This window comes from Aedes aegypti, chromosome 3 (assembly GCF_002204515.2).
Source record: "Aedes aegypti strain LVP_AGWG chromosome 3, AaegL5.0 Primary Assembly, whole genome shotgun sequence".
Taxonomy (NCBI): Eukaryota; Metazoa; Arthropoda; class Insecta; order Diptera; family Culicidae; genus Aedes; species Aedes aegypti.
The window spans coordinates 274898742-274923778 of record NC_035109.1 but is presented as its reverse complement, the minus strand read 5'-3'; the positions used below and the strand labels follow the sequence as shown (position 1 = coordinate 274923778).

Genomic DNA, 25037 nt, shown 5'->3' with positions numbered 1-25037 from the left:
ACGGGTCCAACGAAAAATCGAAGGCACGGGTCCAAACAAGGATCGTAAAGGGATCAATAGTAGAAAAATGAATGAATGAAAAGTACTGATTTATTGCTTTAGGTAGTTTTTAAGAAAACTTCCAAGAGCAGAGAGAATTCGTGTACGCACAGCACGAAGGTACGATGCGCACTGAGAGTTCCTTCAGTAATTCTTGCGAAGTTTCTCCAGGAATTCTGGAAGAGTTCCTACAGGAATTTCGATGGAGTTCTTTCATAAATTCATGCGGTGTACCTCCAGAAACTCCTGCAGAGTTCCCAAGAACAAATCCTGGATACATTTTTAGGCGGATCCTTGGTGTAATTTTAAAACTTAAAACAAATTCTTAGGGAAACCGCAGAAAAAAATTCCACAGAATTATTAAATGTATGTCTTTTATGTGTAACGCCTTACCGAGAGGACGGCATAGTATTCAAAATCAAAGGAGGTTGAAATTTCTTATAGCTTTAAATTATATACATCAACATATAGGAATAGATGATAGATTTTCCAAATTCATATTATAAATATTAGAAAGTAAACCGAACAGTATGTTATAAATCAATCTTTAAAATACAACAGTAAAATCCAGAAGGTTTTTTTTCGAAAAAAAGTACATATTCTAAAAAAAACTTCATAAAGAATCCCAGAATGAGATTCTGAAACATTCTCTGGAGGAAATGATAGTGGAACTCATGAATAATTTACAGTAAAGTTTGTGACCTAATGAATTTAAAGAACTTTGTTAGTAAACACAGAACTAATTTTTGTCCTTGGACGAATTGCTGAAGGAGTATCTGAAATAAGTGTTAAATAAGTTCCTATCTACGATCTATGAAAATTAAACATAAATCGTCATAAAAAGGAAACCTGGAAAATCTCCAAAGGATTTCTCTAGAACATTCTCTTACAAATTTGTGAAAATGTTGCTACAGAACCAGTGAAATGTAAGGAAATTCCCAAACGATATCTTTGAAGAAATAGCAAGGAGTAGTATTCGAAGAATCTGATGAAATTTTTTTCGATGAATATTAGTTTTACCAGCAGGATTGATGTTAGAATTTATCAAATTGTAGAGGAAATTTATTCAAGAGTTTTAGCAAGATTGCAACATGGATTGAGATTATTGAGCTGGATGTATACTGCAAGTTAAAAATAATCACAGACTGAGCCATCACGATGTAAATCTTCATTCGCCAAAATAAATGCATTAAAACTAATTGAATTATTGAATTGACCACTGCGTTCATAATTTGACCATTAACAAATATTGCATTGTTAAATTGAATTGAAAAACTAGCAAATAAGAACAATAAAAAAAACATCCATGGAATATTGAAAACCGCAAGTATTTACTCTGGAACTAGACGTTTTTGTCAATGATAGTATATATAGAAGTTATAGTTTCAATGGACCTTTTTTCTACTGCTAGTTTTAACTATCATATAAATATTTTTGAAAACGTTGCATAAACATAAATAATTGTTTAAAATGAAAAAAAAATAGTTATTGAGTTATCTTTTTTAAATAACATTGTTTATGGAATCAAAAATAATTCAAATTCTTGCTTTGTCTAAATTGTCATTCTGTTTTCTGCTTCCAATTAAACAGAGATTGTGTTGAAACATACAATCTGCTCATTTTAAAGCCACTAAAACATAAATAAATAACACCTGAATTTTATATTATACCATTTAATTCCATTAGAAATTGAATCCTTTGACAAATACGCGTATTTTGACCCAAACTGTGGCCTTACAAGTACGCGAATCTTTTAAATGATATAAAATGTAGTGGAATTACATGGTATTATACTTAATCCGATTTTCATTTATTTATAAATGTCCCACTAAATAGCTTGAAATTATGTTTTCAAAACCCCTTATTATGTATATTGTTCCGTAAAGAGTTCAACATTCAAATAAACCCTCGGAAGAACACTGAAAACCACGGATGCATTTTGAACAGCACATGAGCTTGGCTTTTAAACAGGACACAATTTGCAGCGTGTTCAGAATAAAATATGAGCAGGGAACTGTAACATTTCTATATAAATGGTACCTAAGTTCAAAATCACACAATCAAGCATGCTGGATTTGCACCATAAAACTGATCACGTGTTTGCATATTTTTGTGATTTCTGCAAAGCATACTATGAACTACAATGGCCAAGAATATGAACTTGAACAGGTCATTTGCAAATTCGTCTCTGCTGAAAACTATGTATTCTTCTTGACGAATATAAATTAATGAATAGAAAAGAATGTAAAAACAGTTGCGACTATTACTTGGGAAATTTGTGTGAGAATTTTACGAAATATTCTTGAAAGAAATTGAGAATTTCAGGAGAAATTTGTTAATCATTTAAAAAACATTGAAAGTTCCTGGATCAAGCATTGAGTTATTCTTGAAAGAATTATTGAAAAAACCTACTGAGAAAATTTTGAAGGCATGTATTTTGGAGATTATTCAAGGGATGACCTTTTATGTGGTGGTCAAAATTCATGGAATATCGTTAGAAATAAAAACGATACAAATCCTCGATAATATTACAAACGAAATTACGAACAAACTCCTTATGGATGAAATTGATTAAAAAATCTGGAAAACTTTCTGTTTCGTCTAACTCAAGGATGGCTTGGAAAATTCCAAAAGAAATTTTAAAGTTAATCGTTTTGTCATCAAGACGACCGTAAGATGTTCTAAGATGTTTAACGCACAAAACAAAAAAAGTCAGCAGTGCTATTCCCTTTTTTGTGGATAATATTAGATGACCAGTTACGTAGCTCTACAGAAGTCAGGAATTGTAAATTTTAGCAATCATATTGAGATTCTGGATGTTTAACCTTCAAGTAGAAGTTTTTGATGATATCCTGTGGAATTTATCAGAAGAATCACCTATTTGAATCCTGTGGAAATTCACAGAGAAATCATTTATCAAAATTTATAGAAATCTCAACAGGCCTGGATGAATCAATAAAGCTTATCTTATTTACATCGAGACAAAACTTAAACAAAATGTTTAATTTATGAATCAAAAAATGTAGTCGACAAAATTTGGCCACTTTGGAATATATTTCAGCTAAATAAGTTGTTAAGTGACCAATGTTACTTGAAAAACTGTTGGAAAGCTTACATACCTTTTCCGAAAAAAAATACAATGCACTGTTCCACTAAAAAAATAACTGTTTCGATAAAAACTAAGTTTATTTGAGAGATAACGAGCACTTTAATGTTTGCTAATCAAATTCAACGTATTTTGATAGAATATTATTCATAAGAATACTATAGAATTTTATCGTGCTTTTGTTAGTCGATTGTTTAGTGTTTGAGAAATAAATAATAGAAGTCGATCATCGGGGGACGGACCTGGTGTAGTGGTTAGAACACACGCCTCTCACGCCGAGGACCTGGGATCGAATCCCATCCCCGAAATAGTCATAAAAAAATTTCAGTGACGACTTCCTTCGGAAGGGAAGTAAAGCCGTTGGTCCCGAGATGAACTAGCCCAGGGCTAAAAATCTCGTTAATAAAGATATAAAAAAAAAGAAGTCGATCAACTAGAAAACAAAGTTTAGAAAACTGTAGCTCAAATTGTCAAATCTAGACAATCTTCTGCCGCCAAAAAAATCATGCATGGTTAAGATATGTTCAATTCACTTATTCCTAGGCGCCAAATAATGTGTTATATGAACTCTCACTATGTACGCCATCGTCGAATCACATGCGCCATTTTTCTGAAGTGCCCCCCCAAACACAGGCGCCTAGCTCCGCTAGTGCTACTCACTAGCACTAATTTTGTTCCCGAACCGCAGGCCGGCACTGTTCCGTTGGGAATCACAAAACGGACACGCCCGACGGTGCTGAGAACAATCATCCAGCGTACGGCCAACACGAAAACGGCACTGCAACGCCTTCTCGACCGAATATCTAAGTGGTTGAAAAACGCGTCCGTCGCACTACGCGGTTCGTAACATTCTCCATCTGCACGTCATCGTCCGACCAAAACACACATGCCACACAAACGTCACCATCTCCTGCTACCGTGCTCGACAGTTAATCTCTTTATGTTGCCGTCGCTCTTCTGCCTGCGGAAGGAGATAGAGACCTAATTTCATTTCCCTCACCGATACAATATCAACGATAATTTTCACCCTCCCTAAACAAACACTTTAAATAAAATATTTAACAAAAATGAACAAATTAAAAACAACTCCAAAACACAGTGGTGTGTTTGTTGCCAACACATACTATTACAAACATGAAAACAAAGCAGCATAAGGTGACGTTAAACACACCACGCTAAAAATACCCAAACAAGGGTAAATTAGACACAGAAAAACTTTGTATGTAAAATACACGGAACAGAAAGAAAATACCCAAAATGACAGCATTGTAACCACAAATTTCAAACTGAGAGAAAGGAGACAGCTGGCTTAGATTGCGAGCTCCCAAAAGTCAAGGGAACTGTCATCAACTGCCACTGGAAAACCGCACATTTGAAGGGCAGTGTGTGAAAAACCGGCAAAATTCAAGCAAAAATAATTAAAATTTCTAGGTGTTTTTCGATGATTTTTCATTTTGAAAAGTTGAATACCTCAGTATGGTTATGTGTTGCCAAACTTATATTGTTTTTTTTATTCTTATCCTCTTCCATAGCGAACAATAATACGTGAATGTGATTTTGACAAATACAAGTTCGTCTGACCGTTGTGCACAGCCCAAGAATTGGGTCCTAAAATTTTTAATGAAATCTTGTTTTTATTCAATAACACGAAAGAGCACCTTACTGCAACTACTTTAGCAATTTTTCCCGCCCAAATAACGGCTATATCATGTTTAATCTTTAATTTAAAAATTGGGTCCATAAATGAACCTTGACACTTAAGATCATGTTTGACGTTCGCTTAGTCGACAAAAACACCACAGGGGTTTTAGTTTTAACACTGGGGTTGTTCCTATCTGACATTTCGGAAGGGACACGGAAAACAAAATACACCCAAAATTTGAGTTAAAGCCAAGGGGTGTGACAAAATCTAAAATAAACATAGAAAATGTTTTTTGTACTTAAACTACCGGAAAACATTAAAAAATTGAGTAAACATGGGTTCTTGGCCTAAACTTAAGCGTTTGGCACTACAATTGGGACAGGGCTTTAGGACCCTATTGAAGAAAGAAGTCAACAGTCAACAGTCAGTGAACTGTCTTCTCTCTCTCAGGTTACAAAGAATTTTGAGTACCTGGAGGAATGTTTGAAATAATTCTTGAAAAATTCTGCTTGAGAATCTCAAAATAAAGTCCAAAGCAAATGTGAATTCTTTAAAGAACTGTTTGCAAGATGCCGGTAGAAATTCTGGAGTTATTAATAGATGAAACGAGAAATTTCTCCTGGAGCTTCTTAAAAACTGTTTTTGTCTCTTTCGCCATTTATCAAATCTCCATACTTTTCCACCCAAAATGGTTTGCTGAACCCTTTGTAAACTGACCTCTAATATATTAGAAATTTAAGAGTGTGCATCCTTCATGGGGTTACGAACCAGTAGGGAAATTAATAACGAAGAGAGATGTTGCCGATTTCACTATTTATTTCAGACTGATTTGATATTCACCATAGTGTCGTATATATAGTCCTATACTGTGTATTTATAATACATACTATGTTTACATCTTAAAATGTCATTGAAAACAAATTTTAGTCAGGACAACTTCGGATATCTTCATCTTTTTTTGAGTGGCTTTTCGTCCTTGGCAAATTCGCCATGAAACTTGGGATAAATAAGTTTGTGATGCGTAAATTTACGATAAAAAAAATCAAATATAGTTTTCTTACTTCATTTTTCATTGACCCGCCCTTAAGTACGATTTTAACCTTATTTTACTAAGATAAATTCAGAAATAAGCTTTCAAATAATTCATAACATTATATTTTATGAACTCTGAATTTAGCGTACAGTGATACAGTAACAAAACTACAAATCTCGAAAATCTTATTCAGCTTCAAGTCAAAAAAGTAAACAAACTTACTTCATCGATTCTACGTGTTTCGCAGCCGAAATTCTACACGTTCCGCTCAAAACCAACGATTTTTCACTTTTATAACGGTTATTTTCCGGATCTACAGAACAACGTAAGTAAGATTTTCAGCTTTCACAACCTAACCGCTAGTTTCACCGCTCCGTCGTATGGAGAGACAAAGTGACTTAACCACGAATCGAAACAAAACACTACTTGAGCCGTTTTTTTATTGGTACAAAAAAGTCGTAAGTTAATGAATAATGCGGCTTATCATTCTATCATAATTTTGTTTATGGAAAATGAAAAAAACTACCAAGTTTTTATATGAAAGCTATACCCAAAATTTAAGCGATGTTCACGGGGAAAAAATGTTCAAAAGATGATTCTAATCAACTAAAGTTAGCAGTCTTTGAAGACAGACGTATGAAAATTGCTTACGTCGATTTGGAAAAGTAATCGAGAAATGATTTTGCTTTGGTATTCGAGGGATATCTTAGTACAAGTTATAAAAAAATATATTTTATTTTATAGATTTTTGTCCATCTGTTTGCCCATAGTGGGTGCTTCTTACACCGCCAGGAAAGGTGCAAAAACGGTTCGGCTGAGCCGAAATGGTTGCAATTACGGTTGTGCACCGTGTACGGTATCGATGTCACATCTCGGGCGGGGGCAGATGATATTTGTGCGTGAGGAACTGCGTAAACATCTGCTCTGTTGTGTGTGAATTTAACGGAGACCCAGAACAGGAAATGGAAGGGTTTTGTGATTCCCATCGCTCTAGTTTTGGACTGGAGACAAATTGAATTAGCTAAGGATGGTGGTGCCAACTAGAATCGGGGAGTTGATCGAATTAAAAACAAATTACGCACGTTAGGTCGCGTGATTTTGAACTTCCGTCCGCAAGGGGGCTAACTAGTTAACCAGTTTGAGCTACTACACTGAACGAAAACTCCGGTCATACATTGAATGATTTGTAATTCAAACGCTTTAAAAACTTCATATTCCTCATTTTGAATGACATTGGAAGAATATGATGCATCCACTTAATATTAACCAAAAATCATCCAATTCAGTAATGAATTTCAGACCATGTTCTAATGACATTAGGCAGATAATCGAATTATGATAACATAAATGAACAACATGCAGCTTATGACAGATTCTAATATCTACTATGCCCCATACCGAAAATCATTCAATTATTGTCTGAAATATCAGGCGAAAAGGGAATGATCATAAATGTCAAATCATTCTGGCAAATCTAAACGTGAATATGGCGGCGGCAGCGTGGAATGTCAAACATTTCTTCGTGGATTTTGCAGGTAATTACCCTTTGAACCTAATATTATCCTCATTTATAGCATTTAATTTTCACATCCTTAAGGTACCTACCAACTACAATCGCTGACATCCAAGTGTTTTGGTTCGATGGAGCAAAGCTGAGAAACTAATTTATTTGCAAGGAGCCACATCACACAACATATTCGCTGTAGGTAGGCATCTGTTCCTGAAGGCTGGAGATTGTTACATTTGTGTTACCTCGTAATAGAAATAAACATTAATGTACATAAACCAACAACGTTTCGTGGTTATTATTTTTTACTTGAGTTCTTTCAAAATAGGAAATATTACGAATGGAGTGTTGTTTACATGTGTGTATGATAATCATTCAATATGAGGCATCTATTTCGAGGATAAAAATCCTTCCAATACTGGATGATTTTCATTCGGTATAATTTGTAAACAGATGATTTCCACGAAGATGAAAATCATCTTGATTTTGTCTGAAAATAGGTATGGGGCTCGGATGAAGCAATAATCATTCAATTCAAGGCGGGAGTTTTCGTTCAGTGTAGGGGTGTCATAGATGGGAAAACCGTGGGGCGAGGATCTCGTTATAGGCGCTAGTAATTACGGCAACCAATTTGTTCATTTCCGTAATCAGATTTTCGAGCGATAGCGAAACGTCCATTCTCACGCTAGCGAGATTCAACCCGTCAGGGTGCTCTGACGATCGTTAAAGTGTAGTACTAGATTTTTTGCTGTCCAGCTTGTTGACAGTTTGTCAAATTTCCATAGCAATTAAAATGCACCCATGTAGGCAAGCGTAACCCATAAAGTACATCGCACAGCTGTCTCAAGGACACGTCACAGGAGAATAAGCCTCCTCCAAACGATCGTCCCACAACAGCTGACCGATTCAAGGATTCATTTGAATTTCAAATGAGCTTCGGGCTCCCGTGAGCTACCAGGAGAAATTGGGCCGACATGGAATGGTTAGAGAATTGTCCGTTACAGTTTTTAATTCAAATCTTGCAATTTTAGATAAAATGAAGTGAAATGAAGAATAAGTGGGTAGTCCAGGGCAGAGTTGCTATATAGTTCACATTTCAATCGTAGACTTTTTATTTGGTTACTGAATTTCTCTTATATTCAACTAATTGAACTTTAACAGATCACTGTGGTCATTTTCTTTTTTGTTTCATCAAAAAAGAAACTGAACAACCTTTGACGAATGAAAAATGGTGAGCTCATTCCATACTATTTTCAATATTTGCTATGATCCAATCAAAGTTTTGGTTTGAAAGTTATCACAAGAAGAAGAATTTTTGAATGTTGAAACATTCAACGACCTTTGACATGCCTGGCATCCCTTTAGCGAAGCATCAGACTATTGACACCTTCTGGCAAACCGAACAGGTTGCTTCTCTCCCATTCTTCTCAAGTTCGTAACTGTCGTAATCGATAATAAACACTTGTTTATTCGAAGCAGAGAGGGCGACGTTCCATTGCCGTCAATATATAATCAATTAGGAGTCGTTTTACGCTATATTTATTTTCCTTTCCGTATTTTCTCGCTTCCTTTCCTTCTGGGATCGTTGACAGATGATCCTTGCAGGCCTCATGGGCGCCTATAGACTCAATGTAATTTAATAAGCAAAGAAGTTTCCAAAGACAACAAAAACACCTCAACCCGTGTGAAGGAGTCGTTTCTTCACGAGCACACTCTTTACACTATTACACTCCATCCACACGTTTTTCGCGCACATTTTTTGGGTGGAAGAGAAGTCCCGAACTGAGAGCAAAACGGAAACGGAGACACCTGCTAGGCCCATTAGAGCTGCCTACTAGGACCGAAGTCGAGTATAGAGTCAGACGGTTAGCGAGCGCCCTTCTTGAGCCCGTTTGTTTACATTTTCGAGTCCCGCATGTCAAGGTTGCAACCGTTACCTACGTCCATCAGAATTCCGGACGTTTAAAATGCCTTTAGTGCAAGTCATCGATGACAAGTCAAGCGCACACAAGGCAACAAGTGAAAAAGGACCAACACACACGATTACAAGGCGTGAAAGACAATTAATCAGATACGACTCAATCTGGCGGCGGTGAGGCGAACCACCTGGCGTGAAACTGTCGCCACTGCTGGTTTGTTTACACACTTTCCGTTCGGCGCGCTAAATATTGACGTTCGTTCGATCGTCGACACTTAACCTTTCGAGCACCGGGCACTTAACCTTACATTTCCTTCCGATTACGTGACGCGCGATGGGGGTAGACCCTGCCTGTGCCTTTGCCTCATGCTGGTTGGCAGTCATTTAAATATTGTAACAACCTTCCGTCGGCTTCTGAACAGTTGAGCAAAAGGTGCCAGGAGGAAAAAAGCGGATTCGTTTATGTTGCCACATCGTATACCTTCAGTGCGCCGGGCGCATATCGAACAAAAACTTTGCCAACATAACCACCACTCACAGTCGCAGCAGTTAGCAATGCAATGGCTGCCACGTCATTCATGTTGCCGTTTACTGCGGGGAAGACGTCTGAGGTGCCTTAGGTTTACAACAGCTGACATTGCCCACTTTACAAATTCATTGACTTTTGCAGTAATTGTGCCTGTTAGAGTTCCAGGAATAGAATCTTAAAGCTTTATTCCAATTTTAGTATAAACGCTTAAGTTTAGATCAGAAATAAATGTTTTCCCAATTTTTAAGTATTTTGTATTAATTTAGGTCCAAAGCACATTTTTTTCTGGTTCACGAAGTTTTGCCACACCCCTTCCTTTTAACTCAATTTAGAAGTGAATTTTGTTTTCCGTGTACTTGTCGGAATAATGCTACACTGAGAACAGCGTTGCGGTTGAAAATACTATATCAGAGGGTTAAATTAAATACACAACGCCACTTGATTTGTGCAGACTAAATTCGCATTTATTTAGAATATTTTGTGCATTCAATTTTACCATGGCACCATTTGTGTAGTAAAAATTACTATATCATGGTTAAAAACTTGCAGTAGACCAGAATCGAACCGAGGATCTGGCGATTGTCAAGCGCGAACGATAGCCGCTCGGCTACCGACGCGGTTGGATTAAGTGGGAACAAAACGCAAATAAAAAGCGTTCATGATAGCTCAATCGTGGTTGGAATAGTAAATTTAAAAACACGTTCATGGTTCTCATTACTGCAACGCTTGTTTCAGTGTATTTAGCGATCCTACACGGAGAAATCAGACCACCCAAAAAATAAGTTCTTTTTACTCAAATTTGGGTAGACTGCATTTAGTTTCTACCACGGTTGGGTTGTTCTGCCTCTCTCACAACAGCAATGTTGTCAAAAACAGAGAGAGAGACGCACCGACCCAGCGTCGAAGTTCAATGGAATAGCCAAATTTGGGTTTTTTTCGAGTTTACCTAACGTTAAGTTGTTTTAACCCATCATGGAGACTTCGAAAGCCAACGCTGGGTAGATTTTTTTCGGCACTGAGTTGATTGTTTTGCCGCCATCAAATGGAAACAACCCAATGATACACTGAAATGAATTTTATTGTAGAAACTACTGAATCCATGGTGAAATTAAGAACTGCACCAACGATTTTCAACCGACTACATTAATCTGTTAACTCTACCATAACATAGTCAACAAGAAAATATATTCTGTTTATTTAACCAGAGTTGTAGTTTTTATGACTAGAAACATTCTAGATTTGACAAGTTTGGCATTGTACTTTTCACCATACTGTGTTGTACGGTTGGTGTCACGGATTGAAATACAATGCTTTGTAGTCGAGGCTACTATGGACATAGTCACATTTACTACACTGCTCAGTGATTTTTACCAGATTATAGTAAACTAAACAGATTTTTGTAGTCGGTTGAAAATCGTTGGTGCAGTTCTTAATTCTACCATGGATTCGGTAGATTATACAACAAAATTTGTTTGCGTGTAGGTATATATCAGTTAACCCAAATTTGGGTTATCCCACGAAAGAGCCGAATTGCGTCAAAAGAAGTCAAAGTTGGGTTGATTTGCGGCTCCGTGTATAGCATGTAATGTATACCTGCTTGTAAACAACACCTTTCTGGCGTTTTTACTTTTCCGCTATAAGTCTTAAGGCACAAACGCAATGAAAGCGGAACGGCAACGAAAAGCGGAACCGGTTCCTCTTTCTGTTGCCGTTCCACAATTATTGCGTCTGTTCCTGTAATGTTGATTCAGAACTTGAGATGCACGGTTTTTGAATTTTGGCTCCATCATGTTATCAAACAAAAACTCAGATTTTAGAACCCTATTGGCCAATGCATTTGCATTTATTTATTCCAGAAATTCCCAAAAGACCCTTCTAAGAAAAGTCAACGAGTAAGAGCCTCTTCACGCCTACAGTCAGCAATCGAAACCGCAAAACGCTCCGGCACGTGCTCAAGCAGCGGTCCTAATCGTGGCCTGCTATTCATCGAAAGGGCACAAAAAGTTTGGTCCAATGATAATCTACATGCCTGTATGTGCAGAGAACACAGTCCTAACCCCGAAACCGCAGCAGTCAGGACGAGGCGCTTGAAAATTTGCTGGTATACCACCACCACATCCCACCATCTGAATAATGAAATGGTTCCCTTTTTCGCTGTTCGCCAACCGAAATGGCCCGAAGAATGTTGCGTTGAATATTTCACTCCAACACATCATCGTAATCATCTTTTTGCTCCTTATCCCACACTCCTCTGCTGTTCGACAGCTTTTGCAAGGCTTTTATTAGTGGCTGGTTTTCTTTCCACGTCATCGCTGTTTGCTTCTCAAATTTGATCGTTTGGCGTTGCCAGAAGACAATAATGCATTACCCGATGCAAAGTTAATGTGTGGAGTCGAAGAAGAATTTTCTCTCCAATTACATGAAATTTTGATGATATGACACATTTGATTTAAACCAAAAGAGCATATGCAAGATATCGAATGTTTATGTCGAATCTCGGCACACATTAATTAGGTCTTAAATTAACTATCAACTCTCAGGCAATTCAGCCACATGTGCATAATTTTCGTTAACTTTAAGAAATTCGTTTAATTCCTTTTTGTTAGGTTTCGTACCTTGGGGAACTTTCATGTAATATTTCAATCGTGTGCTAGAATTAGGGCGAATGTAACAAGATCGATTTCTATTCGTTGATCCCCTCTTCTTCGAATAATGGTGACAAAATGCTAGTTGCGATTCTAAAGTTAAAAAAATATTTAATAATGGTCTACGAACAACTAATTTGACTCGGGCATCACGAAAGCGCAGAGTGCAATGATATATATTCCAGACCACGTTCACTTGCTACCGTCATTTCTTCCCCTAAATGATCGTGGGAGAAACGGATTCTCCCCCGATGGCTAAGAAGAGCACCACGCAAGAAGGAAATCCGGCAGTTCCTCCAACTCCGCACACAAATGCACAGTCAAGAGCTCATCGAAATTATGAGCGCTCGTTTCCCCTTTCGCAACCTTCTTTCATGGAGGTTGCGTTATCTTGATCCAAGAAACGGAAACCAACCGGATGAAGGCCAGCGACGATGACGATGAGCAGGACATTTCAGTTTCGTTTGAATTAGTTTTAATTTCCTTTTCTCCTTCTGTGGTTTTGTCATTTAACACTGAATATTTTCCGTTGTTTTTGTTCCTTTGCAGACCAAATCCCATCATCAAGATGTTGAAGTGGACCGTAACCAAACGCCAGGAAGGTGGTGGTGCAGCAGCCGCAGTTCAAAGGCACCAGCAACGACAGAATGGTCCCTCTACTCAGCACGCTAGAAGATCGTTAGGAGCCCTCAGTGAACGCAACATTTACAGTGATAATATAACTGCGGCCAGCAAGGTGAAAGCCCGGAGATCCCTAGGGGCCACCATGCATCGTCACGCACACATCGACAAAGAGAACCAATGCGTAACCTCAACGCCACATCACGTCGCAGCCGGAAGTCGAACGTCCGCCTCGCCTTATTCCATGGCTCTCCGAGACGTCAGCAATATCACCCCAAACTCAACTCCTCGACGTCTGTCCACAACTCCCCAAAATCGCAAACGAGCACTCGCAGTGTCTCCTACCAGTGCCGTCACCTCGACTGCCAAAAAAGACGCCAACCTACCGTACGCGTCTACGTTACCAACGTTCGACATCGAATACTCACCATGTGCAGTGAAGAACGTCCCATTCCTTGCCCTACGAGGCCTTGGCCTCACAGATTCTTATTTCGAAAATCCCGGCCGTTACTTCCCAGATGAGCAGCCTCCCGCAGCGAAACGCTCCAAACCCTTCGTTGCTCCTGCACCTCCACCGGAAAAACCGGACACGGGTCTCACTCCACTCTCGTCCCGCTTGTCCGAGCTTCGGTTCAGCAAAATTAGCTTCAAGCGCAACGCCGAACCCAAAACCATAAACAACAACCAGATCTTCAAAGACGACGACGAGCCGTCCCTCAACTCCTCCGAAATGGGTGACATCACTCTGGACAAAATGATCGACGCCATCCTCGAGAGCGCCAAAAAAGACCACCCGAAGCGCAGCTCCAGCCTCAAATCCAAACAACCCAAAATCCCCTCTCCAACCTACACCGCAGCCGACGATCCCGCATCGGACCTCTACAAAGACACCCTCATCGAGCATCTACCACCGAAGCTGATCGCTCAAGTTGAAACAACCATCATCCTCGAAGAATCAACCAACGTCAACGAGCGGGAAGTGAAAACACCCGAACCCACCAAAACCTCCAAATCCCTTCGACAGTCCCTCACCAGATTTGTCCTGGCGAGCCCTCTGGACGCCTGCCATCTCCGGCGACAAAAAGCTGTCCGGCGGAAAAACAAACCCGACCAAGTCGAAAAAGAACCCGCAGAAAAGAAACCCTGCCGCATCGGCCTTACCCTCCCAAACGGAATCCCCAGTCCGGAAACCCCGAAAACCGTCAGCTTCAATCAGTCCAGAATAGACCAGCTGGCACAAATGAAAACGCCAACCGACGCTGTAATCGTTGTCGACTCGGACCTTCCCGCCTCCAAATCCGCCCTCAAGGCCTTGAGCACAATCGACGAGATGACGCCGAGCATCCGCTCGATCGATCTCCAGGGCACCTCAACGCCCACCGGCTCCACGGACTCCATCGAGAAGACCCGCAAGTGCTTGGCCTTCTCGCCGACTCTCAGCGAGGACTCGCTGGAGAAACGTCGCTCCGTTGCTTCCTCAACCACCTCGCGCTGTTCGCGATCGGCCAGCGTCGTCAAGGGATCGCTGGATCTGCACCTACGTCTGGACGAGGACGCCAGCCCCAGCAAGTTACACGTTCACGGTGAGTGGTGGATGGTATGACGTCGTCTTTTGCGTTTTAGTGTCTAGGTTGCGGAACTCTCCGGAGACTAATCCAACCCTTTTTTGGTTTGTATTGTGTATCGTTTCAGTCATTCGCTGTAGGGATCTTCAACGGGGTGCCAGCACCGGTGGAAGCACGATAAACGCCTACGTCAAGGTGGCGGTCGTCAATGCATCGAGTGCAGGAGGTGGAGCTGATCAGGGTTTCCAGCGGACGGCAGTGCACCGGAACTCGAGCAAGCCGATCTTCGATCATCGGTTTGTGTTCGAACTGGATCCCGGCGTGGATGAGGACGACGGGCGGCGAGTCCAGCTAGCTGTGTGGCATCGGGACCGAGAGTGCAAGTAAGTATTTGGCAGAAACTTGTCGACATGATCGCACCACGCAGAGATGAGATTAGACCCCAAAGCTCTGAATTGCTCAATTCTGCGTCACGTTGAAAGCTCCACAAAACCCTTGCTCAGAGCGCTGACTATACAATTCTCACCCAAAGACATCTCCACTGCAGGGGACCGCACATCTGTCACCGAGCTAATTTTGTCCTCTAAACTCCTGTCACCGAGCTGCTGAACTCTTCATATCCTCGAGCTTCTCCTGGTCAGCTGCACCAACCTCCTTATGGTCATCTACGCCGTCCACCAAGTTCCTCCTGACTTTCGAGTTCTTCCGGCTCTTCCAAGCTCGTCCTCCTATCAACCTGTCCACCCTCGTTCTGAACATCTTGGACTCCGATTTTTTATTCCTATTCAGCCACCTCCCGCCCAGACTCCATCTCCTGTCCAGGCTCTATTCCCCTTTGATGTTTTGCCTCATCATCCAGGCCCTGTCTCCTCGACCAGGTGCTTGCTCGTGGTTCCTCATCGATGTCGCCTCAGCGTCCTCCAGGTGTTCCTGGGCCCATAACTTGTTGAAATTAACTTCACAAAATCAACCAGACTAATCTTTCCAACCGCAGGCTACTGACTAATATCGCACCTCTCTGTTATTCAATGATTGAATGTACATATTAACAAGTTTTTTTTCTTATCCAAAGACATCGCCACTACAGGGTATGTGATATACCTGCTCTCCAGCACTCCTCCTCATCACACAACCTCCGAACCGCACGTCTGCCACCGAGCTCTTTTTGTCCTCTAAGCTCCTTCTGGCACCGAGCTTCTCCTAGCTGCCTAACTCCTCATATCCTAGAGATTTTCCTGGTCAGCTGCACCGTCCTCCTCTTGATCTGCATTTGTACTGTCCAAGCTCATCCTAACTTTTAACTTCTTCCAGCTCTTTCAAGCTCGTCCTCCGATCAGCCAGTATCCGCACCTGTACAACCTCGTTCTCAGCATCTTGGCCCCGACTCTTGATTCCTCCGCAGCCACCTCCCGTCAAGACTTTACCTTTTTTCCAGGCTCTTACTATCACCTACATTTTAACTTATATTTCGCTTTTTTTTTCTTTCTAGGCGTAGCGAGTTTCTTGGGTGTATGTCGTTTCCACTGAAAAAAATTAAGAACGAGGTTAGTATCTTCATCATTCTTCGGTAGTTCAACAGATGACATTCCTTCTACCATAAGAGACTAGAAACTAATTCTTTCCCAATCTTCCATTCCTTCACCCACAGGAAATCAATGGCTCCTACAAAATGCAACCCCAGTCAAGCTTGACAAACCCCACACCACCAGTACCGGATTTGTGTGAAAATTCACAAACCAGCGTCGAGGAAAGCGTTGGCGTTGATGAAGCACCCATTTACGTCAACGTTCCCGGCAACGGTCAGCTGGAATCGATAAGCCTGAGCAAGAAGGCACTCCATCAACGAGACGCCGATGAAAACCTGTTCCTACGATTCCTGGAGCTGGACGAAACTGCAGAGGCCACCAACCTCGGAAGAACTCCCTTCACCATAACCAAAAAGTTAACCCGGACGGCCGACAAGGGCTTCGGATTTTCGGTTGTGTGGACGCATCCTCCACGGATCGAGAAGGTGGAACCGGGGTTGTCAGCCGAAAAGGTCGGCATTCTGCCGGGAGACTATATAGTATTTGTCGACAAGCACAATGTCGTTACGATGCCTGAGCTAGATGTGCTGAACCTAATCAGAACACAAGGCAATACCCTACAGCTAGAGGTCTTCCGACGCCCGCTGAGACCCATTTCGTTGAGTCACGATCCATTCAATACTCGTCAAGAAGATCCCTTGCCGAAACTGTCCGCAACTCCACCTCGTTTGACCGCAACATGCTCCAACGTATCCCTCGAATCGGCCAAACGGAAACTCAACCTTCCCCAGGTGGCCTTCACCAAAGAAGTCGGCAAAGGCGTCCTCGTCTGATGATCGCTCATCCAAACGCATCGATACCAAACGGAAAACTAGCTCTCAAGCACACCCTAGTGAACATTCTGTCAAACAGAAACCAAAACCAAAATATTTCACACCCTAATGTACATATATATCTAGGCCTCAGAACAAACTATGCCCCAGTATACCCACATTGAGAAAACGACGGAACGTTTTCGGAATCAACCCCCTCAATTCTGTAGATACCTAACCTCTTTGTCCAAAAAAAGAGACAAACCCCCTATCGGAAAGTTACGCTTCTCTTACTTTTAGTGATCCATTTTGAAACTTCACCGAAAATTTACTCTGAAGTTCGCATCTATCCTTTACCAATTGTCGAAATGTGTCAACTCTCCAAAACATCCCAATCACTAGTCTCCCGCGAGAATCAACCACGGTTCGGAAAATTGCAATAAATTTATCTGTTTAGGAAAAAAAAGTGGTGGAAATTAGTTTAATTTGTACATAAATTCGGAATAATCGACCAAATCAATCAAAATTACTTTAAGTTATGTCCAATTGTTTTTTTGTTTTGTAGTTCGATCTAAATTTATTCGGTTGGCGATTGTGAGGAGACTAGTGGGAATTCACCTTGAACCACGATCTTTCGGAGATTGTACATATGTATGCGTAAATGTCGAATTATTATTACGTTTGAAATAGTTTTAGCTAATAGTTAATCGTGAAGGGCGTTGTTTTCACAATTCAGTTCAATGTACATAAACTAATTAATCGAATGTTCAAGTGAAAACAAGGCCAACACACGCTTTTCGTTTTGTTTACTTTTTAGTTTTACCTGAATTAGTTTTCGATATATAAATTTTTAGTTGAACAAATTCTGTTAACTTATCTTTTGTTTGCTATCGTAAGTTACGCTACTTCGCGTCCGATTGAACCTTTTAACCGATTTATTTCATTACGCCCTTGTTTCCGCGTTATCGATTCCACTGTAGTAATTTATTGTAATGTGTTCCCAAACTAACATCCGATTATGTTGTCTCAGAAAGCAAATATTTATTTTGTGCTCGATATTATATTTTGTGGGACTGTTTATTAAGTGTAAATAAAAGCTGACAACAGCATTGTTTAATAAATAACTGTTTGATGTTGTTTTATTTAGTGGAAAGAAACTGATCATTGCCCGGGAGGTCTAAAAGACGATCTAAACCTTAATCTCATTCATAGGTTCTCTATGCGCTGAGAAGAAGACATATGTATGTAATATCAAAGTAACAATTTAGATTATTACAGGTTTTATTTATGTTTATGATAGTATTTTATATTGTATATTGGCAAATTCGTCTTGGTTTTATAGTAACTTTCATCTAGTACAAATGATCTTGAACGGTAATTGGTTTTAAACACTTCTATAAGAATACTTCGAATGCACCTTATAAAACTTCATGTTTAATAAGTGAACAAGCCGGGAACTCTGTATGTGCCGGGATCGAAGGTTTTAATTCCAGTTCGAACTTCGAACGGAGCACAGGAACGTACACAGCCAATTCAGATTACCGACCCCAGTAAAATTTTACTGGGTTTTGGAACTACGGTTTTTTTTGGTAATTTTTACGATTACCGAAAAAACCCAGTAATCCAAAATATGTTTTGATTGATGGAAATAACTGACTTAGGGCCGATTTCTTCACCTTCGCTTAAGCCGTAAACCACGTTTACCCATACGATTAAACCAGGTTTAGGGCCTAAGCGGTGGTGTAGAAACCGCTTATTAGTCAGTAAAGTTGTTGAGCGTTTTTACTGGCTTTCCAGTTTCCCATGCTTCATGTTTTGCTTCTCCGGATAGTTTTTTTTTTCAGAAATCAATACAAATTAAAATCCAATCGACATGAACATGAACATCGTCATGCATTTTTCGTACGAATAAATCTACGGCATGCTTATATCTCAGTGGAAGTAATCGAAAAATGTGTGACAACATCATTATTTGGTTGGTTTGCATACAAGAGGCAAACTCAATGATGCAGATGAATTTACCTCCTGTATTGAAACCAACCGAATTTTCCAACGTAAAGCTAAGTATGCTATTTCCCTCAATAAAAGTAAAGAAATTTCTTGACTGAATGGGTCAAGAAATTTCCTACAGGGAGCCCCATTTGAAATGACATTTCTTCTCAACTGCGTACTGCGATCAGAAAAATGTGATTTTCTGGACCATTTCTGGGAAGAAATCTCCCACGCATCGAGATAGGCGATTTCTTTTCTTGTCAGTAGCAAACCAGCCTTAAGCAGTTAAAATCGTGCTGAGCCTTTTTGGCTGCTTAAAATGGTTGATTTTCTCACTAAATTTCGACTACTTACCACGAGAAAGCGCAAAATAGGTGTAGGAAAAGTTTGGTTGCAATAGTTGTGTCTTCCGGCGCCGAACGATTCTACAGCAGGAGATTCTTTTTTGACACTTTCCCGCATGCGCATCAGTTTGTTTTGATTTGATTTTGACGACAAGTCAGTAAAAAAAACATCAACTACTGAATAGTCGGTAATTGTTTTTACTGACTTTTCGGCCTGTTCGGTAATGTTGCAAAATTGGGTCTGACAGCTACCGTAGTTCAGTAAAAAGTAAAAATTATTACTGAACCTCAGAAGTTTTCAGTCAAAAAGCTGAAAGTTCGGTATTTTTTATGATTTACAATTCGTACCCTGTATAAAAAAATACCGAACAAGCAAATCGTGATTGAGTGTGTAGAACACAAATTGGCACCACTTGATTGCTTCACGATGAATCTTTTCCTTCTTCACCGAAGGTAGAATGATATCACTTTCACTCGATCAAAGATTCGATCGTTTAGATCGCCCACGCACACCGAATGCAATATCACAAACCGACACGTAATTGAGCTAAATGATTATATTGCCCCTTGGCCACTACCGCAAATATCTTTCAGATTGATCAACGAAATTCTATCTTTGCCTAGTTTTTTTTTCTTATTTCTTTATTAGTATCATTCCAAACATTACATTCATTTCTTATATCTAGGTGTTCTGTGTTATTAGACAACACTATCATCCTAATTTGGTAAAACAAATTTAAGATTAAATTAACATTTTGTTAACAACTTATTACATTTAATTTGCCGTAGCAGTTCAGATTTTTTACAGGTGAGTTGATTTCACCTGCTTATAAGAGAAAAAAAAAACGCTTTGAATATACTTAACCTAACTTAACCTAAACATATAACGCATTAATCGTGGCAATAGAAGATTGTAACGATTTTTGCCTGAAATTATTAATTATTTTATTTGACATTTGTTCCAATGTTTCAACATTGGATATTCTATGTAACTCATTGGTACTATACCAGGGAGGAAGTCTCAGAATCATTTTCAAAATTTTATTTTGAATTCTCTGCAGAGTTTTCTTCCTGGTATTACAACAGCTAGTCCATATTGGTACAGCATACAACATGGCTGACCTGAAAATTTGTTTGAATATCAAAAGCTTGTTCTTAAGACAAAGTTTCGATTTTCTATTAATGAGGGGATAGAGACATTTTACATATTTATTACATTTAGCTTGAATGCCCTCAATGTGATTTTTGAAAGTTAAATTCTTATCTAGCATGAGCCCTAGATATTTAACTTCATCTGACCAATTTATTAGAACCCCTCTCATCGTGACAACATGTCTACTTGAAGGTTTCAAATAAAGAGCTTTTGGTTTATGTGGGAATATTATTAGTTGAGTTTTGGAAGCATTAGGAGAAATCTTCCATTTTTGCAAGTATGAAGAAAAAATATTCAAACTTTTTTGCAATCGACTACAGATGACACGCAGGCTTCGTCCTTTGGCGGAGAGGCCTGTGTCATCCGCAAACAAAGATTTTTGACATCCCTGAGGTAACTCAGGTAAGTCAGATGTGAAAATATTGTATAATATTGGTCCCAAAATGCTGCCTTGAGGAACACCAGCTCTTACAGGAAGTCTTTCAGATCTGGAGTTCTGATAATTAACCTGAAGTGTACGATTTGACAGATAACTTTGAATTATTCTAACAATGTATGTTGGAAAATTAAAGTTTTTTAATTTTACAATCAAACCTTCATGCCAAACACTGTCGAATGCTTTTTCTATGTCTAGAAGAGCAAGACCAGTAGAGTAGCCTTCAGATTTGTTGGAACGGATCAAATTTGTTACACGTAAAAGTTGATGAGTGGTCGAATGTCCATGGCGGAATCCGAACTGTTCATTGGCAAAAATTGAATTTTCGTTGATGTGGGCCATCATTCTGTTCAAAATAACCTTTTCAAACAGTTTACTGATGGAGGAAAGCAAACTGATTGGACGATAGCTAGAAGCTTCTGCAGGATTTTTGTCTGGTTTTAAAATTGGAACAACCTTAGCATTTTTCCATTTGTCAGGAAAATATGCTAATTGAAAACATTTGTTAAATATATCAACTAAAAATGATAAGCTACTTTCTGGAAGTTTCTTGATGAGGATGTAGAAAATTCCATCATCGCCAGGAGCTTTCATATTTTTGAATTTTTTAATAATAGTTCTCACTTCTTCCAAATCAGTCTCCCAGGCATTTTCGAAAACGTTCTCTTGATTGAGAATATTTTCGAACTCCTGAGTAACTTGATTTTCAATTGGACTAGTAAGTCCTAAATTAAAATTGTGCGCACTTTCAAACTGCATAGCAAGTTTTTGAGCTTTTTCGCAATTAGTTAGTAATAATTTGTTTTCCTCTTTCAATGCCGGTATTGGCTTCTGAGGTTTTTTCAAGATTTTAGATAATTTCCAAAAGGGCTTAGAGCCAGGGTCCAGTTGAGAAATTCTATTTTCAAAATTTTTGTTTCTTAATTGAGCAAAACGTTTCTTGATTTCTTTCTGCAAATCCTGCCATATAATTTTCATAGCAGGATCGCGAGTGCGTTGAAATTGCCTTCTCCTCATCATCGTCTATAATCACGGATTCAAATTTTACTTCACATTTTGGAATTGCAATGCTCCGGGCTTCAACAATGGAATTTGTTAAAGTTTCAAGTTTAGTTTCTAAAGAAATGTTAACATCAAGATTAGATTCAACATACGTTTTATATATATTCCAGTCGGCTCGTAAATAATTGAAAGTGGAGCTGATAGGATTAAGAATCGCTTCATGGGATATTTGAAATGTAACAGGGACATGATCAGAATCAAAATCAGCATGAGTAACTAATTGGCTACAAAGATGACTAGAGTCGGTTAAGATCAAATCAATCGTAGATGGATTTCTAGAAGAGGAAAAACATGTGGGGCTATCAGGGTATTTAATTGAGAAATATCCTGAAGAGCACTCATCAAATAAAATTCTGCCGTTGGAATTACTTTGAGAATTATTCCATGACCGATGTTTGGCATTAAAGTCACCAATGACAAAATGACAATTGTTCAGTTAGAAGATTAAAATCAGAGGCAGACATATCACTTGAAGTGGGTACATTGTCTGATGACTTCCCGTTAGAATTTTCGGTAGACGAAAAAGCGGAGTAAGAATTACCTGTGGCGGTAGGTTTTTTTTCATTTGATTTCAAACAAGTAGAATGGGTACTCATAGTACGAACAGGGGAGGAGTTCAAATTTCCTGCTACGATATCGGCAAAGGATTTACCGTGGGTAGATACATTCGAAATTGAAAGATTCGAACGGCTACCCGACGGATTAAAATTAGTTAGTGAATGAGCATTATTATGATCTTCCTGATGGGTATGATTCATGATCATGCGATCGTTAACAGAAAAATGAGCATTGAAGACTCTCCTTCGCGAAGGGCAATCCCAAAAATTTGACTTATGATTGCCACCGCAATTCGAGCATATAAACTTGATGGTATCTTCCTTCACTGGACAGACGTCCTTGGCGTGAGAAGAACCTCCGCAAATCATGCATTTAGCATCCAAGCGGCAATTTTTTGTACCATGACTCCACTTTTGGCACCGACGGCACTGAGTGGGGTTCTGGTAATTTCCTCCAGGGTTCTGGAAATGTTCCCATGTCACACGGACATCAAACAAAAGATTTGCTTTTTCTTAAGCTTTAATATTTTTAGTTCTTTTTTGGTAAAGTGAACTAAATCAAATTCTTGAGAAAGCCCTTTCCGAACAATGCCAGATTGGGTTCTCTTTTTCATAATGATTAGGGGGAGATCCCCCAGTACCGGACACTTAAGCCACTAAATTCATAATTCGAAAAATATTGATTTTATGGGCTCGTGTTACCCATTTATGATAAATATTATCATTTTTATAGTGTACAAAAATAAATTTGAAAATATAAATATGAATTTTGACATTGTGTTTTGATGATGTATTTTAGTACCAAATTGATCGATCTTGAAAGGTGGCACCCAATACCGGACACGATCTGGAAATGCCTCGAATTTTGTGAATTTGAACATCATTGAATGTATACACTATAGAAATTGTTTATAATTACCAATTCAATGCAATTGCAACATTTACAAAAATAATTTGAATTTTTCTTAGTTTGCAAGATGCCTATCAAAAACCTCTTTCATATATGATGAAAAATAGCACATTTTACGATGTTGTTAAGAATGTTTATTCTTCTTAATTTTATTGCATGTTTGATATCATGGTCGACGGAACCCATGAAAAATGAAAGTATTTTGAAACACTGATGCAATAATTATAAAGATATCATATAACAAATCAAGCTGTCCGAAACTGAGGGACAGGAGGTGCTTAATCAAAATTGTAATTTGTGCATATTTAGTTCAATTATGGTACAAAATACATTCATACTATCAAATTAGGATTATGTTCGATCATGCTTGCGGGATCCAAAGTATTTTTCCATATTCAAAATAATTACTAAATAGGCTCAAAATTAAGAAGATACGTCAATTTTTTAAAGATTTTCTAACTTTTCTACTTGTTTTAAAAAGGGATGCATATTTCAAGGATGTGTTATTCTACGCAAACATTAGTCTACATAATAGCTTTCTTTTCTACTAATACACCATCTTGATTGGACCATGATTTCTCAATGTTTCAACTTTGTCCGGTATTGGGTGCTGTCCGGCACTGGGGGATCTCCCCCTACTTGGACTGGGGAAAATCCAAGTAAATCTTGATTCCATTTTTGATCTCTTCAGGTGATTTATAGTCACTTGAGAGACCTTTCAAGACAACTTTGAACAAACGTTCAGTTTTGTCGTCATAAGTAAAAAATGTGTGCTTCTTCTCTTCAAGATGTTTGAGTAGAAGTTCGTGATCATTAAGAGTTTCCGGCAAAACGCGACAATCTCCTTTCTTTGCGATTTGGAAGGAAACCTTGATTCCCGTAATGGAGTTCAAGATCTCCTGCCTAAATCCCCAAATTCGGAACAACTGACCACGATAGGCGGCACTCTTTGCTTCCTCACTTGAATCAAAGAGCCTGGGCTAGAGGCTGCTTCGATTTGGTGTTCGGAAAATTTGTCTAAAGCTTCGAACTGATTGCTCATTTCGATACAATTAGCTAGCGTTGCTAGCTTTCGCCAACGGGTCCAACGAAAAATCGAAGGCACGGATCCAAACAAGGATCGTAAAGGGATCAATAGTAGAAAAAAATAGTACTGAAAATTACTGTTTTAGTAGCACTGAAAAGTGCCGTTTTTAATTTTAGCTCTGAAAAGTACTGTTTTATTGCTTTAGGTAGTTTTTAAGAAAACTTCCAAGAACAGAGAGAATTCGTGTACGCACAGCACGAAGGTACAATGCGCACTGAGAAATTAATCCTTATTTTACCTAGATTAGGTGCACCTTAATGGCCTGAATAATATCATTTGAAAATTCCAAGCTTCAATAAACCATTAGAGTAATTACACCTTATTAGGGTCATTCGCCAATTGTTAAACGGTCAAAATGCTCGCTAATTATTGAACACGCCATAAAGAATACATGGACTATTCAACAAAAGGCGAGGTTCTTACCCGTTCAACATTAGACGAATTGCCCTATCTATAATTCGGACATCAATTGAAAATTCCAAGCGTTATCATTGTCCTGGAGTATTTTGACCTTATTCCACGTAGATCATGTGCACATTTTCGCCTTGTATCA

General features: G+C 39.0%; 1 protein-coding gene across 1 annotated transcript in view; it reads left to right on the top strand.

The window, feature by feature from the left end:
- The window catches only part of LOC5565486, an 81836-nt gene extending 63769 nt beyond the window's left edge, over positions 1-18067 (top strand). Inside the window, exons 2-5 of the mRNA XM_001649809.2 lie at positions 12969-14623; positions 14733-14988; positions 16095-16149; positions 16254-18067. Of these exons, the coding sequence (XP_001649859.2) occupies positions 12988-14623; positions 14733-14988; positions 16095-16149; positions 16254-16964 (2658 nt within the window). The 5' untranslated portion in view covers positions 12969-12987 and the 3' untranslated portion in view covers positions 16965-18067. The remainder of the gene's footprint in view (positions 1-12968; positions 14624-14732; positions 14989-16094; positions 16150-16253) is intronic.
- Positions 18068-25037: the final 6970 nt, after the last annotated feature.